The sequence below is a fragment of the Puma concolor genome, chromosome B2 (assembly GCF_028749965.1).
Source record: "Puma concolor isolate L17-30 chromosome B2, mPumCon1.1.hap2, whole genome shotgun sequence".
NCBI lineage: Eukaryota > Metazoa > Chordata > Mammalia > Carnivora > Felidae > Puma > Puma concolor.
Window position 1 is genome coordinate 137,836,985 of NC_141671.1, and position 15,366 is coordinate 137,852,350.

General features: G+C 45.4%; 1 protein-coding gene and 1 long non-coding RNA gene across 8 annotated transcripts in view; one reads left to right on the forward strand and one right to left on the reverse strand.

Annotated features, from left to right (window-relative positions):
• PLEKHG1 (pleckstrin homology and RhoGEF domain containing G1) overlaps window positions 1-15,366 on the forward strand; it is a 234,887-nt gene that overhangs the window by 209,953 nt on the left and 9,568 nt on the right. For all 7 annotated transcript variants that reach the window (XM_086708119.1, XM_086708116.1, XM_086708112.1 and 4 more), the window contains 5 exons: window positions 2,350-2,383; window positions 5,399-5,494; window positions 7,565-7,603; window positions 9,845-9,867; window positions 13,534-15,175. In XM_086708119.1, coding sequence (XP_086564245.1) covers window positions 2,350-2,383; window positions 5,399-5,494; window positions 7,565-7,603; window positions 9,845-9,867; window positions 13,534-15,175 — 1,834 coding nt within the window. The remainder of the gene's footprint in view (window positions 1-2,349; window positions 2,384-5,398; window positions 5,495-7,564; window positions 7,604-9,844; window positions 9,868-13,533; window positions 15,176-15,366) is intronic.
• The window catches only part of LOC147581297 (uncharacterized), a 31,577-nt gene continuing 22,501 nt past the window's right edge, over window positions 6,291-15,366 (reverse strand). Inside the window, exon 3 of the long non-coding RNA XR_015251649.1 lies at window positions 6,291-6,379. This is a non-coding gene — a long non-coding RNA (uncharacterized LOC147581297). The remainder of the gene's footprint in view (window positions 6,380-15,366) is intronic.

The window sequence follows — 15,366 nt, forward strand, 5'->3', positions numbered from 1 at the left end:
TTTTCTGAAATGAAATGTCAAGACAGGAAAAATAAATACCGAGTTCGTCAAGTCGAGTTTATAGATACCAGGAAGCTTCTTGGAAATAGCCGTTGTGTTTATTCCTATACGTAGTGTATAAACTCACTCTCGTCCTGGTTGAGAATAAAGATAGAAAGGTAGAGGCTTTTGCAGTTTATATAATCACCTGGTCCTTTAAGGGCGCTTCACAGAAACTGAGCTCACATTGGCGTTTGAAAGTAATTCCAACTAGTCATTGCAAACTCCGAATATATGATAAAAATATCAGTGTTACAAAATGTATGCATTTGTTATCTCAGACTTAGGGTGGCTTCAACAAGCCTTTTTTTTTTAAACCTTCCTCCTCCTTTATTTGTTTATTTTTTTAACTTTATTTTTGGGGGAGAGAGAGGGAGCATGAGCAGGGAGGGCCAGAGAGAGAGGGAGGGAGAGAATCTCAGGCAGGCTCCACACCATCAGCGCAGAGCCTGATGTGGGGCTCGATCCCACGAACTGTAAGATCACGACCTGAACTGAAAAAAAGAGTCAGACGCTTAAACAACTAAGCCACTCGGGCACCCCTTCACCTCCCTCTTTTTTTTAAACTAGATATTACCATTTATTTTTATTTTTTTAAGTTTGTTGTATTTATTTTGAGAGAGAGAGAGAAAAAACACATAAGTGTGAGCAGGGGAGGGGCAGAGAGAGACGGAATCCCAGGCAGGCCTCCGCACTGTCAGCACAGAGCCCAGTGTGGGGCTTGAACTCAGAAACCATGAGATCATGACCTGAGCCAAAATCAAGAGTCAGACGCTTAACTGACTGAGCCCTAAACATTACCAGTTCGCCCAAATGTTTTCACTGTGCTATCACGGATTCTGGCAAAATACAAGAAAAATTATTTTTAAGGTGATTTTTAGTCTGATGTCTGTCAGTTACGTTACACGACCCCTGAAAAATGAAAATGACGTGAGAGGAGTTCTACCTAAACTAATTTTTTTTCCCTCTTTGAATCCTCAGGCAAAATGACTCATGTCAGGGTCATTAACCATCTCTTTTTTTTTTTTTTTTTTTAATTTTATTTTTAACGTTTATTTATTTTTGAGACAGAGACAGAGCATGAACGGGGGAGGGGCAGAGAGAGAGGGAGACACAGAATCGGAAGCAGGCTCCAGGCTCTGGGCCATCAGCCCAGAGCCCGACGCGGGGCTCGAACTCACGGACCGCGAGATCGTGACCTGAGCTGAAGTCAGACGCTTAACTGACTGAGCCACCCAGGCGCCCCATTAACCATCTCTTTATATCTCCCTAAACATTAACCACATTGGCAACAGGGACAATGGCCAAAAGCCTCAAAGCAGTAAAGCTGTGAGCGTTGAGGTGGGGAGAAAGATGTGTGAAGGAAGCCCCGGTCAAGGTTTATCTGGCCCAATCCCTTGGCTGGTGGGTGGTGACTTCGCTGCGTTTAGTGCCTATCAGTTGAGCCTAGTAGCAACTCTGAAAGGTAGGTCCGGTCTTGCCATTTGTGGCTAAGGAAACACCTCCAGCTAGGAAAGCACGAGAGAGCCGTGTCACAAACCGTGTCCTCAGGGCCCTTCCCCCTGCCTGGGAGACTCTAGGGCACGGGAGAGACGAGTTACAGGCATGCTAGAGAGAGCCAAGAGAGGTAGCTAAGGATAATCACAGAGCATTTGGACAGAGGAACACTGGAAACTCCCAGCAATCTTTTTTGCAACAATTCAGAACAGTTATAAGGCCCCAGTGATTTGGAGAAGGCTGGAGGTATGGATCCTAGACCCCTATCCCTTGAGCCTTTGGTTCAGTAGATCAGGGTTGAATAGCCGGGATCTACATTTTATAATGGGCTGACCGCCAGATGCCGGGTTTTAGAAACCTTAGTGAAAGGCTCCCCCCACTTCCTCCTTCCCACCTCTCCTTTTCTCTCTCTCCCCCCCTCTTCTTCTCCCCCTCTTCTTCTCTCCTTCCTTCCTTCCTTCATTCCTCTGTCTTCCCTTCTATCCTTCCTTCCTTCTATCCTCTCTCTCTCCTCTGTCTCTCTGTCTTCCTTCCTTCCTTCCTTCCTTCCTTCCTTCCTTCCTTCCTTCCTTCCAGATGGAGGCTGTAAGCTTAGCTCTGCTGATCGTGCAGCATGTGCGATCCACAGGAGGCACTCATCTGTTTGAAGCCCTTGAACTGTGTGTTAATGCCTAAAAGAAATAAGGAGTTTTTTAAAGCTTTTTCAAAAATCCCTTATTCCAGTGGGATAAGACCTGTCTCATGATAGCGATAGGTAGTTTAAAGAAAAAACAAAGAGTAATTGTAGTTATAGATGCACTTTCTTTCTTACAGGCCAAGCAAGCAATACTTGAAATGGATGCCATTCGTAAGTTTTGTTTTCTTAATACAATTTGAAACCTTCTTGTCTACTTGTATCTATCATCTTTTCTATCTTAAAGTGTATAAAAATGTCAATTGTAAGAAAGGCACAGTTCTTTCTTCACTGTTTTCACAAGCGGAGCTGGCAGAGGGTATCATCTTTTCCTTACGCATTGACTCGTTTGTATATGGATTTCGCTGCTTTATCTATGAGTCGCCTGATGGCCGGCCCCATGTCCAGATCTCTGTGTCAGCTGCAAATGTAACATACGCTTCCAAGGTCAACTCTTACCCTCCCCTCCGCCTCCACCAAAACTCAAGGTTTTACATACATTTCTGGCCGCGCCCCACTGAAGGATAACCTGTTGATTACCTGCAAGGATCATGCCAACGAGACAGTGAATGGTTTCCCCGATGCAGCTCATATTTGAGAATTACCACTGCTCCACATATGGGATTGTATTTCCAGGCTTATAAAAACAGGCAGAAAATGAATACAAGTGAGGTCTTTCCTAGAACATAAAACCTGGCTCAACACCGTTTATCGATTCTTGTTCTCTCCCAGATTAAATAGACTAAGAAGAGAATCAGTGATTTCAGAGACTGACAACCGGGTCAAACAAAAACTTGTACTTAACACATCTGAAATAACTTACTTTTGAGGCATCTTTCCCCAGGTACAAATATTGATTCACGTCCCTTCCATGCTGCTGGCGGTTAACTCTGCTGAGAAAGCAAGAGGCGTTAGTGAGGGAGAAAGATAAGCTTCCTCCCCACATGGCTGAGGTCCCCCATTTCATATCCGGCAGCTCCTGAGAGATGATGGGACGTGACCCCAACTAGAAGGCTAGGCTGGGGCCTGCTGCCCTGTCTTCTCTAATGCCCCCACTCCCGCCCATTTTATTCATTGGAAAGCTCTTGAAGACTTTTTGGTGGGGCGCCTGAGTGGCTCAGTCAGTTGAACGTGTGACTTCAGCTCAGGTCGTAAGTCTCACGGTTTGGGAGTTCGAGCCCCACATCGGGCTCACTGCTATCACCACAGAGCCTGCTTGGGATTCTCTGTCCCCCCCCACCCCTCCCCTGCTTGCACTCTCTCTCAAATAAACATTGGGGGGAAAAAAAGGGTTATTATTTTTTTAATAAAAACGCTCTAAAGAGAAGGCAGAGTCATGGAGGGGCATGTAAACGTTAGGACGAAAGGGGAGGTGCGTGGGTGGCTCAGTCGGTTAAGCATCTGACTCTTGATTTTGGCTCAGGTCATGATCTCATGGTTGGTGACTTCAAGCCCCACATCGGGCTCTACACTGTCCGTGAGGAACCTGCTTGAGATTCTGTCTCTCTGCCTCGCTTTCTGCCCCTCCCCGGCTTGGGCTCTCTCTCTCCCTCTCAAAATAAATAAAAAACAAACAAAAAAATAAGTTTATCTGTCTAAAACAGAAAGAATTAGGAGGAAAGGTGGAGAAAGAGGTCTGAAGAAGCCCCTATCTCTATGACAAACTTCATTCAATAGAACTATTTCCTCATTCTCAGCCTCTGGGTGCTGGTTCATGGACACCATTAAGATTCTTTGAGTGCACACACAGAATTATTTCAAGCCACTAATCGGTGCTACGTGGCTTTCTTCCAGGCCCAGGACTAGGCTAGAGCAGCCCAGCCCAGGAAAATCACCTCATTTGCCCCACCCTGACTTTGGACTTGTCTGGGTAGGAATAGAGTAGGCCAGTCCGTTGGGCCAAGTGACCTCATTTGTGTACCTTTGCTACTGACATTGGACAAAAGTGTGTGGTCTTTACAATTCTTAGAACCCTCTCGAACTGTGGACACCCTCTGAAGAGCCTTAACTCCACGATAGCCGTGTCCTAAAATTGTTTACCCTTAGGCTTCAGGGTGTAGATAATCCCTGAATACGCTGGAGTGCTTTAGGATTAGACCCGATTTTCCTTGTTTTTAATGCTGATTTATTTTTGAGACAGAGTGTGGGAGGGAGAGAGGGGAAGGGAGAGAGAGAATCCCAAGCAGGTTCTACACGGTCAGTGCAGAGCCCAGCCTGGGTCTCGATCTCACGAGCCATGAGATCGTGACCTGAGCCAAAATCCAGAGTGGGACGCTTAACCGACTGAACCACCCAGGTGCCCCTAGACCCCATATCCGTCACTTGACCTCGGCCAAAAGGCCGAGAAGCGATAGACCCCATATTCTTAATCTGAAGCCTGTGTGCTCCTTAGACGGGCAGAAAGACATAAACTCTGACATTAAATGAAAATCCCTTTTCTGGTAAGAGACCCAAAGCATTCATCAAATGTTCGCAGGACGTTGTTCAGCAGTGATGAACCAAAGCATTCATCAAATGTTCGCAGTGTCTAGAAAGATGTTAAGAGTCACTGCAGCAGAGGCCAGCTTCCGGAGGGCAGGAATAGCCCGACATCCTCCACGCCAGGCACAGACACCTCGTGAAACTGTGCTTCAGTGGGATTCTCCGGATGGCTTTGCCTTGACAGAGTCTCTTCTGTGGCTCATCGCCACTGTCTGTCTGGGGCCTCGTGAGCAAGTTCGGCTGTGGTGATGTTTAACAGAACCGTCTGCCCTCTGTGGGGGCAGCGCGTTGCCCGGGACCCTGAGTGGCAGTAGGAGGTTAACCACACCTTGCACGTTTTAAGTAACTTTCTGCCAAGGGTAAAGCCAATGGCTATGGCTCTCTCTGCTAATGAGCAAAAAAGGAGACTGCAGAGAGAGCATGTACGTGTGCACGTGCATGTGTGTGTGTGTGTGTGTGTGTGTGTGTGTGTGTGAGGGGTGGGGGAGGGAGAGAGAGCGCACACGTGTGCCAGAAAGGCACACGTCCCTGTGGACAGACTCCTGGAAGTCCCCGTGATACATAGTCAACACCAGTTAATGGAAGGAGAGACTATCCCATGTCTGATGGAAAAGAATAAACCCACAGATATCCAGAACAAGCCGTACCAATTTTCTGAGAAGTCGCTGAACACCTCATTCTTATTGGTGCATGTGGTTCTCTTTTCAGACTATCCCGGTTTCTGTTACAGTCCCGAGGGAGAGACTAAAGCATTTTGTGGTTCTAGAGACGGTTCTGCTCCATATCGGCCGAGAAGAAAATCTGGTAAATAGGATGTCGTGATCAAAAGCTAATAATCTGGGGGGACTAGTAATGAAAGAGCCTTTCAGTCTGGCAAAAAACACATTTCCCTTCTGGTGTCGGAGCTCACGGCCAGTTTGAATACATTGGAAGCTGCCCTAAGATGGGACTGTCAGGCTTTCGTTCTAAAACTTTTCTGTGTATCTCTCTATTTCCCAGGGAATGTAAAACTATCAGTCCACTAATTCCTCTTTGCATAGCTTCTTACCACTAGCTTGTAGGTACTTAAAGCCTTATTTACTACACTGGGGAAAAATTGTATCCTATCAACGACACATACAAACGATCATTCAGACCTAACGCTTTAACACATGTTTGCTGAGCCAGACTCCAGGTAGCATTCTCTTAGGCCTCAGATATTTTTTTTTTTCATTTGAATCAGCATTTATTGAGTACCCAGCTAACCCCCCGTGCTGGGCTAAGGACTGGGAATGCAAGAATAAATAATACACGTGATTCCTGCTTGCGAGGAGGTTGTAGTCCAGTGGGAGTCAACAAGGGTGAATAAGTACTGGTCCGTATAATGGAGCTGTGCTGGAGGTTGAGTAGAGGGAGAGGCCAAGGAAAGAGAGAGATTAACTCTCTAGGAAGGCGAGAAAGCTTCCCAGAGCAGGGGACTTGGGATAGAGTCTGGGGGCTGAGGAGACAGATGAGACGGGGGAATAGCATGTGCAAAGGCCCTGGGGCTGGAGCCAGCGTACCTTAGATCGGACCTCTATTGCCGGTTCTTCAGCCTGGCCGGATGAAGCCGTGGGTAGAGGTACAGGCATGCAGGGTAAACCGGAAGGAGAAGTGGCTGGAGCTGCAGAGGGGGCCTAATCACAGAAGGTGTGAACTTGACCCTGCAAGCTATGGAAGGATTTTAAACAATGGGATGTTTACCTTTTAAATACAGAATTCTGGGGGCGGCTGGGTGGTTCAGTCAGTTAAGCATTGACTCTTGATTCCGGCTCAGGTCAGGATCTCACAGTTCACAGGATCAAGCCCTGCGCTGGGCTCTGCACTAACAGCACGGAGCCTGCTTGGGATTCTCTCTCTTCGTCTCTCTCTGCCCCTTCCTCGCTCGCACTTTCTCTCTCTCTCTCTCTCCCTCTCAAAATAAATAAACATTTAAAAAATGTTTTTAATTAATAAAAAAAGGAATTCTGGTTTGATGTAGAAACTGAAGTAGGCATTCTGTCTAGTCTGGAGGAGAGAGGACAAGAGCCTGGATTAAGACACTGGGGGGTAGGGGGAGTGGGGGGAGCGGGGTGGCATTATTGGGATCCCACAGGACTGTGATGGATGAATAGGGGAGAAATGTTGAATGATGTCCCGGCACCTAACTTGGGTGGGTAATGTCAGTGACAACCAAATAAGAAATTGGATAAAGGAACAGTTATGGGGGGAGACAGGTGAGTTTGAGGCATGTTGGTTTTGCTTGGTCTATGGGCACATTGGGGAAATGTCAGATCAGCAGTTAGCATTTGAGGTCTGAGGCCTGGGACGAGGGTCTGCTCTAAGGATATAAAATTGAACACTGTCCGCTTGTAGGTGATAGTTAAAGCTAAAGAATTTGCTCTACTGGTTGTTGGGAGGGTGGTTTTCTGTTGTGCAACCCCTGATTGCACAGCTTAAATTAAAAAAAACTTTTTTTTAATCTTTATTTTCTTGAGAGAGAATGAGAGCGTGAGCAGGGGAGGGGCAGAGAGGGAGGGAGACCCAGAATCCAAAGCAGGCTCCGGGCTCTGAGCTGTCAGATCAGAGCCCCATGCAGGGTTTGAACTCAGGAGCCGTGAGATCATGACCAGGGCCGAAGTTGGATGCTTCACCAACTGAGCCTCCCAGGGCCCCCTGCACAGCTTAAATTTTATCCTCCGGTTTTGTCGGAGTGAATGTCTTGCTGTCGAGTGTCTCTAAGCAATGGGTTTCAGGTGTATCTGATTAAAAAAAAATAGAGCTCAGTTAATTTGCCTATAAACTAACAATGCACTTATAAAGAAAAAATCTTGATTTGGTTTTGCAAATGATGCTGATCTTATTTTTTTCTCCTAGAACCTTCCTCAAGATCACATAAAGTCTTGAAGACCAGTGGTAAGTCCAAAAATATCTTTCCTTTTTTCATTCCTGTTGATGTCCACTAAGTTAAACCATATTTAAAAAAATAGGGGCGCCTGGGTGGCGCAGTCGGTTAAGCGTCCGACTTCAGCCAGGTCACGATCTCGCGGTCCGTGAGTTCGAGCCCCGCATCAGGCTCTGGGCTGATGGCTCAGAGCCTGGAGCCTGTTTCCGATTCTGTGTCTCCCTCTCTCTCTGCCCCTTCCCCGTTCATGCTCTGTCTCTCTCTGTCCCAAAAAAATAAATAAACGTTGAAAAAAATAATAATAATTAAAAAAAAAAATAAACACCAGATGAGTTAAGAATTGATACATTTGATTGACTTCTATAAGTAATAGTGTCCTGTTTTTAAATATAAAACCAAATGACTTAAAATGTTTGCAATATAGATAACCCGGCATAAAAAGATTAATATACCTATTATGTAAAGAAATCCCATATATCAAAAAGAAGAGACAAAGGACTCTTTTAAAAGGTAGAGAGGGGCGCCTGGGGGGCTCAGTCAGTTAACCGTTTGACTTCAACTCACATCATGATCTCGCGGTTCGTGAGTTCAAGCTCCATATCGTGAGTTCAAGCTCCATATCGGTTGGGCTCTGTGCTGACAGCTCAGAGCCTGGAACCTGCTTTAGATTCTGTGTCTCCCTCTCTCTCTGCCCCTCCCCTGCTCACGCTCTGTCTCTCTCTCTCTCTCAAAATAAACAAACATTATAAAAAATTTAATAATAAAAATAAAAGGCAGAGACCATAATTGGGCATTTCACAGAAAAAGCACAAACTGCCAATAAAATATGTAAATAGTCATCCATGCTAGTAATCGGAAAAATCGTACATTAAAAATCTTTTTTACATTTATTTATTTTTGAGAGACAGCACAAGTGGGGGAGGGGCAGGGAGAGAAGGGGACACAGAATCTGAAGCAGGCTCCAGGCTCTGAGCTGTCAGCACAGAGCCCGAACCCACAAACCGTGAGATCATGACCTGAGCTGAAGTCGGGCACCCAACCGACTGAGCCACCCAGGCGCCCCAGAAAAATGATACATTTACAGGAGATAAATGGGGGCTGGGGTGAAATCGGTAAACTCCACCAAAAGATATAGAAAAACAGGCACTCTGAATTGAATAGTGTATCAATTTCTCTAACTTTTTTGGAGCAGAATTTGGCAAAAGCCATTTAAATTTAAAATGTGTGTTTGCCCTGGACTCAGCAATTCCGCTTTTTTTCACTTTTATAAATTTCATGAGGACACTTCCTGTGTAGACGTACTCACACAAGTATGGCTAGATCAGTGTGTGTGTGTGTGTGTGTGTGTGTGTGTGTGTGTGTGTGTGTGCGTGCGCGCGCGTGCTTTGCAGCCTTTGTAATAGGACAGCACCTCGAATGCCCATCCAGTGGGAAAGAGTTAAGTAAATTGTACGTGGAATATTCTGCAGTTGTCAATAGAGTACCTCCCTATCTACTGACCAGAGAATCTACATACATTCAGCAGGAAATGCAATGCTGTGTTTGCACCTTTCTTTTAAAAACAAAACCATGTATTGTGGTGGGCTGGTGTCAGTGGGTATGGGACCAGGAAAGAGGACCATCAATCAGTCTGCAAGTATGGTCATTTCCACAGGGTGGGATTTGTGGAGAGGGTTCGATCCCTGTTTCCTGTATATGCTTCCGTAATTAAACAGTTTTTGAAGATGATACACACGTCATCAGGTGATCTGAAAGGGCGTCTGTAAGGATGTGGCTGTACACGCCCCCCCCCAGACACCCACCTGCACCACTCCTTAGCCCAGCGCCAAGGTGACCCCAGTGATGAATGCTGTCTGTTCCTTGCAGTCAAAACCAGTAAATGTTTAAAAATTACCAGCAGCATAGTCTTATGTTTAAGTGATTTTCATGGCTTAGGGCAGGTATTTCAGGTAATACGTATTTGGGAGGAAGGCTGTGGAACGTATTAACGTGAATCGGTCTGTTGCTCGTAGAGATTCAGAAAGATACTTCACACGCAGATGTGTGGAAAGTTGTTTTACGTGTAATCCAGGATATATGACCAGGATAAACCGAGTGGCATTTTCTGAAAATTAGGTTTAGAGGGCCCAAAAGCCTTTCAGGGTTCCGTTATTAGCAAGTTTTAAAGTCCTGTGAAAGAGGAGTGTTTACATATGTATGAGTTACATTTTTAAACCTCAAAAAAAAATGTTTAAACCTTTTTTATTTTTCAGAAACAGCACAAGACATCCAAAAGGTAAGCATTATGACATTTCTTATTCTGAAATGTTTACTGAGGGACCCTTTAAAGTACCCTTATATATCTCATCCCCGGTCTATATTCCAAGTGTAAACAGTTATTTCACATCTTGAGGTAAGATTTAAGTAAGGACTCGTCCTTATAACCTCCTCCCTCCCCCTGCTTCATTTATCAGAACCAAGGCAATGATTTCTTCATCCCTCTCTCCCACCTCTCACCTCCAAAGCTGTAAGGTTACCTAAGCTGTAAAGCTGCACCCTGAATGCTAGTGGGGTCCACCCCACACTGCCCTGCACGTCTGTGCACACAAGACCCAGGCTCCTGCGTCCCAAACGTTGCCCCCTTTTTAAAGCATTAGCCTTCGGTCACAGGGATCTCCTAAGAATATGGTCCCGCTGTTGGTAGGAGACGTAGGGTCATATGTCAATAGAATGAGGCTTCACTATGTGAAGTTTCAGTTTTCTTCCGGTAAAAGGTTGGGGGAAGGGGAATAAAAATGGTGTGCTCTTTTGAAAGATGCATATCCGAATTTATTACCTATAAAGCACAGGTCTTGTATCCTGACCTGGATCATGTCTAATATGGCTGCTGACCAATTGTCTAAGTTAGTAAGTCTTCGAAAACTGGTTGTGGTTTCTTGTGTAATGTCTTATATCTGTGAGGATGTGGTTACAAAGAGCTCTTCCACAGTTCCACTGCACCACTCCTTAGCACAGGGCCCAAGCAACTCTGTTAATAAGTGTTTATTATCCCTCCATTAAGTACAGTAAAATGTCTAAAAATCAACAGTCTTCCCCCGAAGTAACTTTCTTAAGATTGGAGCATGCGGATTTTTTTCAGGAGGTACATATTTTTGTTTGGAAGCTTTTGAAACATATTAGTGGGTTATTGTCCTGAAATCCAGCACGAGCTTTTGATTTTTGTTTGTTTGTTTATTTGTTTGTTTGTTTTCATAAACAGCACAGAGGGTACCCTCGCCTTTAAGGCAGCCAAACTCAGACCTCGGACCACTGAGCCCTGCTCAGTACCAGTCGGGGGGGGGGATCACTCTGTTGGTCCTAAAGATGGGGTCTCAAGAGCTTATTGGAAATTTTCAACAATAGTGATCCAAGCCAGGTCTCTGTATGGGAGAAGTAAAGCAATGTACTTTTTTCTTAGTGATAAAGTTCTGTCTCCTAACGCTAATGAACAATACCGAATGTAAGGAGGATAGACTTACTGATGACTGAGGAGTTTATAACAGGAAATACTCTTGTTTGTTTGGGTTTTCTTAATGTTTATTTTAGAGAGAGACAGTGACAGAGCACAAGCTGGGGAGGGGCAGAGAGAGAGGGAGACACAGAATCTGAAACAGGCTCCAGGCTCTGAGCTGTCAGCACAGAGCCCGACGTGGGGCTCGAACTCACGGACCGTGAGATCGTGCCCTGAGCTGAAGTTGATGCTTAACCGACTGAGCCACCCAGGCGCCCCACAAAAATATGTTTTTAAAAGTGCTTATTAATACAAGGGCACGTGGCTGGCGGAGTCAGTAGTGTGTGACTCTTGATTTTGGAGTCATGAGTTTGAGCCCCACATTGGGTGAATTATTTACTTAAAAATAAAATCTTAAAAAAAAAGTGCTTAGTACAGAATCTAGAACAAAACACATGCTCCACAAGTGGTAGCTATTCTCGTATCATTATAAATAGCCATAATGCTGAGAATGTAGAAAAACCATGGGGAAAAAAATGTTCTTCACGGCTCTAGTGAAGATATATGTGCCTCTAGTGAGATGTATAAACCACATGCTTGTATGTTGTGCTAAATCCTCATACTGATTATTTCTAAAGCTAAGAGTTTCCTCAGTTCTCCTGGTGATTTATTGGATATAAAATATCAGTTTCCAAAGTCCAAAGTTTCAACTAATTAGTTTTATTAAAAGCATCTTTTGATATTAAAAATGGAGGTTTCTTCATTTTCTAAATTGTCTGGGAATCGTTCTGGAATGGAAGATTTTAAGAAAGTATTACTTGGCTGTTCACAAAATGCTTTTGTTACACTTTCAAAGTGCTTTGTCATGATTTTACTAGTTAATACTAACTTTTTTTATTTTGTAAAATGTAGCGTCTGGCTGCCCATATTTTATAAACATGATACCAGTACAGTCTGAGTAAGGTAAAAAGGGAGAGATATTAAAGGGTGAGGAAAGAAAATAGAGCCATAAATATAATCCTATATATATATCTATATATCTATATATAGATATATATATCTATAGATATATATATATTATATCCTATATATATCCTACATAATCATATATATAGATTAATCATATATATGTGTGTGTGTGTGTGTATATATATATATATATATATATATATATATATATATATTTGTGTATGTGTGTGTGTGTCCATACGTGTGCATATTCATTGGTTCCTAGTCCTCAAATGGTCCACGGTTTGATCACATGAAAAAAAGTGAGCACAAGATTAAATGACTAATGAGGTGGGGTTTTTTTAGCTTTTAATTTTTAATAGAAAAATAACATTCGGGATGAAATGTTTTTCTTGCCTTCCCTACACTTCCCTTCCCTCCCTGATACACAGACAGGCAGGCAGGCAGACACATTGCTGAGAGGTTATTCCAAGAAAATATGTATCCCAGTTTCATGGACAAGTGATGAAAAATTCTTGCTCATTGGACCGTTCTAACTGGTTATTATAGTGCTTCAGTCAGAAAATACGTCCCTGGTGCTAATCAGTTTGAACTGGTCTTAACCCTTGCAACTCTTTGAAGCTGATCCTTCTACTGCAGACGGCATCAGAGGCCGATCCACTCTCTGTCTGCACAATTGAGGTCCATCAAGAAAGGTTCCAAGTGATAAAAGACCCCACTGTGTTTTTTTATGAGACCTTGTTAACGTCGCTCATATTTTACTTCCTAACAGGTATCTAAATATTACTTAATCAAATATATTTTGAGAGAAAGTAAAAAGCTCACCAGCTCAAAAGTGGATTAAGTTACATTCCTGCAACAGAGTCTCTGCCTAGAATTTATAAATCAAGGCAACGCTGGTCAGGTGCAAGGCAGGTCTGCAGATTTCAGAGAAAGCCTCGAGCTGTGCCGTCAGGTTACTGAGAGAGGCTTCTGGTACACCAGAAACCACAATTGGGTTCCTAGGAGTCGAGCCTCAGAGAGAAACCAGATACCATGGCCCTCGATACCCATGTACGTTCACGCATATAACGTTATTTGCCAAGTGCGCGTTGGAATTATTCGAAGCATCTAAGAGTTGTCTGTGTTTTGCCGATTCCCTGCATTGGGGTAAGGGATTTGGAGTCAGACCTAGGTTTGCATCCCAGCCTTTCTACCAACTAGAGAGAGCCTGGGTTTCCTTAGTGTGCGATTGGTACAATCACATCTAACCCGCAGAGTATGAGCATTACCTGTGGAGAATGTCTACAAATGGCCTGGCCTGTTTCTAAGTGAATATCAGTTCCTGTCCTTTCTGCCCCTTTTTGCAAAACTCTGATGTGCTTTTCCCCTCAGTGAAAATCAACATTTACCGATCATTTGCTTTAAGAATATTATGGTCCGGTGGGAGAGGCAATGTGTAAAACCAGGGCACTCTGTGTCTATGGCACTCCGGTTCAGTCAATATGTCTCTATCTGCCCCAGGTCTCCAGAGAGGAAGGGTCTCCCCCGCGGACCTCAACGGGACCATCTCCCGCACAGAGGAACAGTCAGCCGAGCACTTCTGCCATTATCAGCGTGCTTCGTGGGGGAGGAGCCATCAGAAACATCTGGACGGACCACCAGATCAGACAAGCCTTGTTTCCTAGCCGTCGGTCCCCTCAGGAGAATGAGGACGGTGAAGATGACTATCAGATGTTTGTGCCCTCTTTCTCCTCCTCGGATCTGAACTCTGACAGACTGTGTGAAGACGGCACTTCCAGTCGCCCGTGCAGTTGGCACATGGGACAGATTGAATCCACAGAAGCCACCGGCTCTGGCCACCGGGTCGTCAGGCGGGCCAGTAGCGCTGGCGAGAGCAACACGTGTCCCCCCGAAATAAGAATTCGGGATGGTGGTGGCTCTCAGTATAGCCCCCGAAGGGAACTGCAGAGTGGCCCTAAAACAGAAGGGCAGGAAGGAATGACTCCCTTTGGGTCATCCGTAGAGTTGACTATCGATGACGTAGACCATGTCTATGACAACATAAGTTACGAGGACTTGAAACTGATGGTTGCCAAACGGGAAGAAGCCGAACCCACGCCCCCCAAAACAGCCAGGGACTCTGTCCGCCCCAAGAGCACCCCGGAGCTGGCCTTCTCAAAGAGGCAGGCTGACCACGAGAAGACCTCTCTGCACACGATGAGGGACGGAGCGCCAACTAGTCGCCAGGCGTCGAACCAAAGCACACATGAACTCCAGATGGTTGAGGAAAACATCTATGACACCATAGGGCTCCCAGATCCACCCTCACTGGACTTCAAATGCAGCAGCCTGAAGCGTCCCAAGAGGAGCACCTTCTTGGGTCTGGACGCCGACTTTGCATGCTGCGACAGTCTGAGGCCCTTCGTTTCCCAGGACAGCCTCCAGTTCAGTGAGGACGAAGCCCCTTACCACCAGGGCCCCTCTGATAATGATTATTTGAGTTTGCTCTATAACTCTTTCAGCTGTAACCTGTCCCTAGCCGATAAATCGATATCTGATAAACTGTCTGAAGAAGTGGACGAAATCTGGAATGACCTGGAAAATTACATCAAGAAAAATGAAGTCAAAGCTAGAGACCGGCTCCTGGCAGCATTTCCCGTCAGCACAGAGGACATGCCGGGCAGGCTGTACTCCGAGAGCACCCCCGAGCTGGGCAGAGAGGCGGCACGTTCCGTGTCCACGCTGTCACTCCCGGAGGGCCACGCTTTCCTCACGCCGCTGAAAGACAGCGGCAGACCCAGCCGGGCCAACTGCCCATTTGAGGAAGACCTGATTTCTAAAGAAGACTCCTTTATGAGTCTCAACCAGCTGTCTCTGGCCAGTGAAACGCCTCCCATGGAAAATCCCTACGACTTGGCCAACAGCGGTCTGTCCCAAACAGACTTGGAAACCCCTGACCCTGGGATGGATGCCACAGATAAGACAAGAAGCAGGGTTTTTATGATGGCCAGGCAGTACAGTCAGAAGATCAAGAAGGCAAATCAACTCTTAAAAGTGAGAAGCCCAGAGCTGGAGCAGCCACTGGCCGGCCAGCAACAGAAGTCCACGCACAAAGACCTGGCGGCCATCTTAGAAGAGAAGAAGCAAGGGGGCCCTGCCATCGGTACGTTCCTTCACACTTTTCCTTCCTTCTTGAAAGTAGGATGTGAGGGCAGCTTCCAGGTTCCAAATGTCCTTAAACCTTGAGAACGTTGCCACTCAGACGTTCATTCTCTCAAATCGAGACCGCTGACTTACTAACAAACACTGGCAAGGCCGTTGCTCACCTTTTCCCACTTTTGGCTCAGAGTCTCT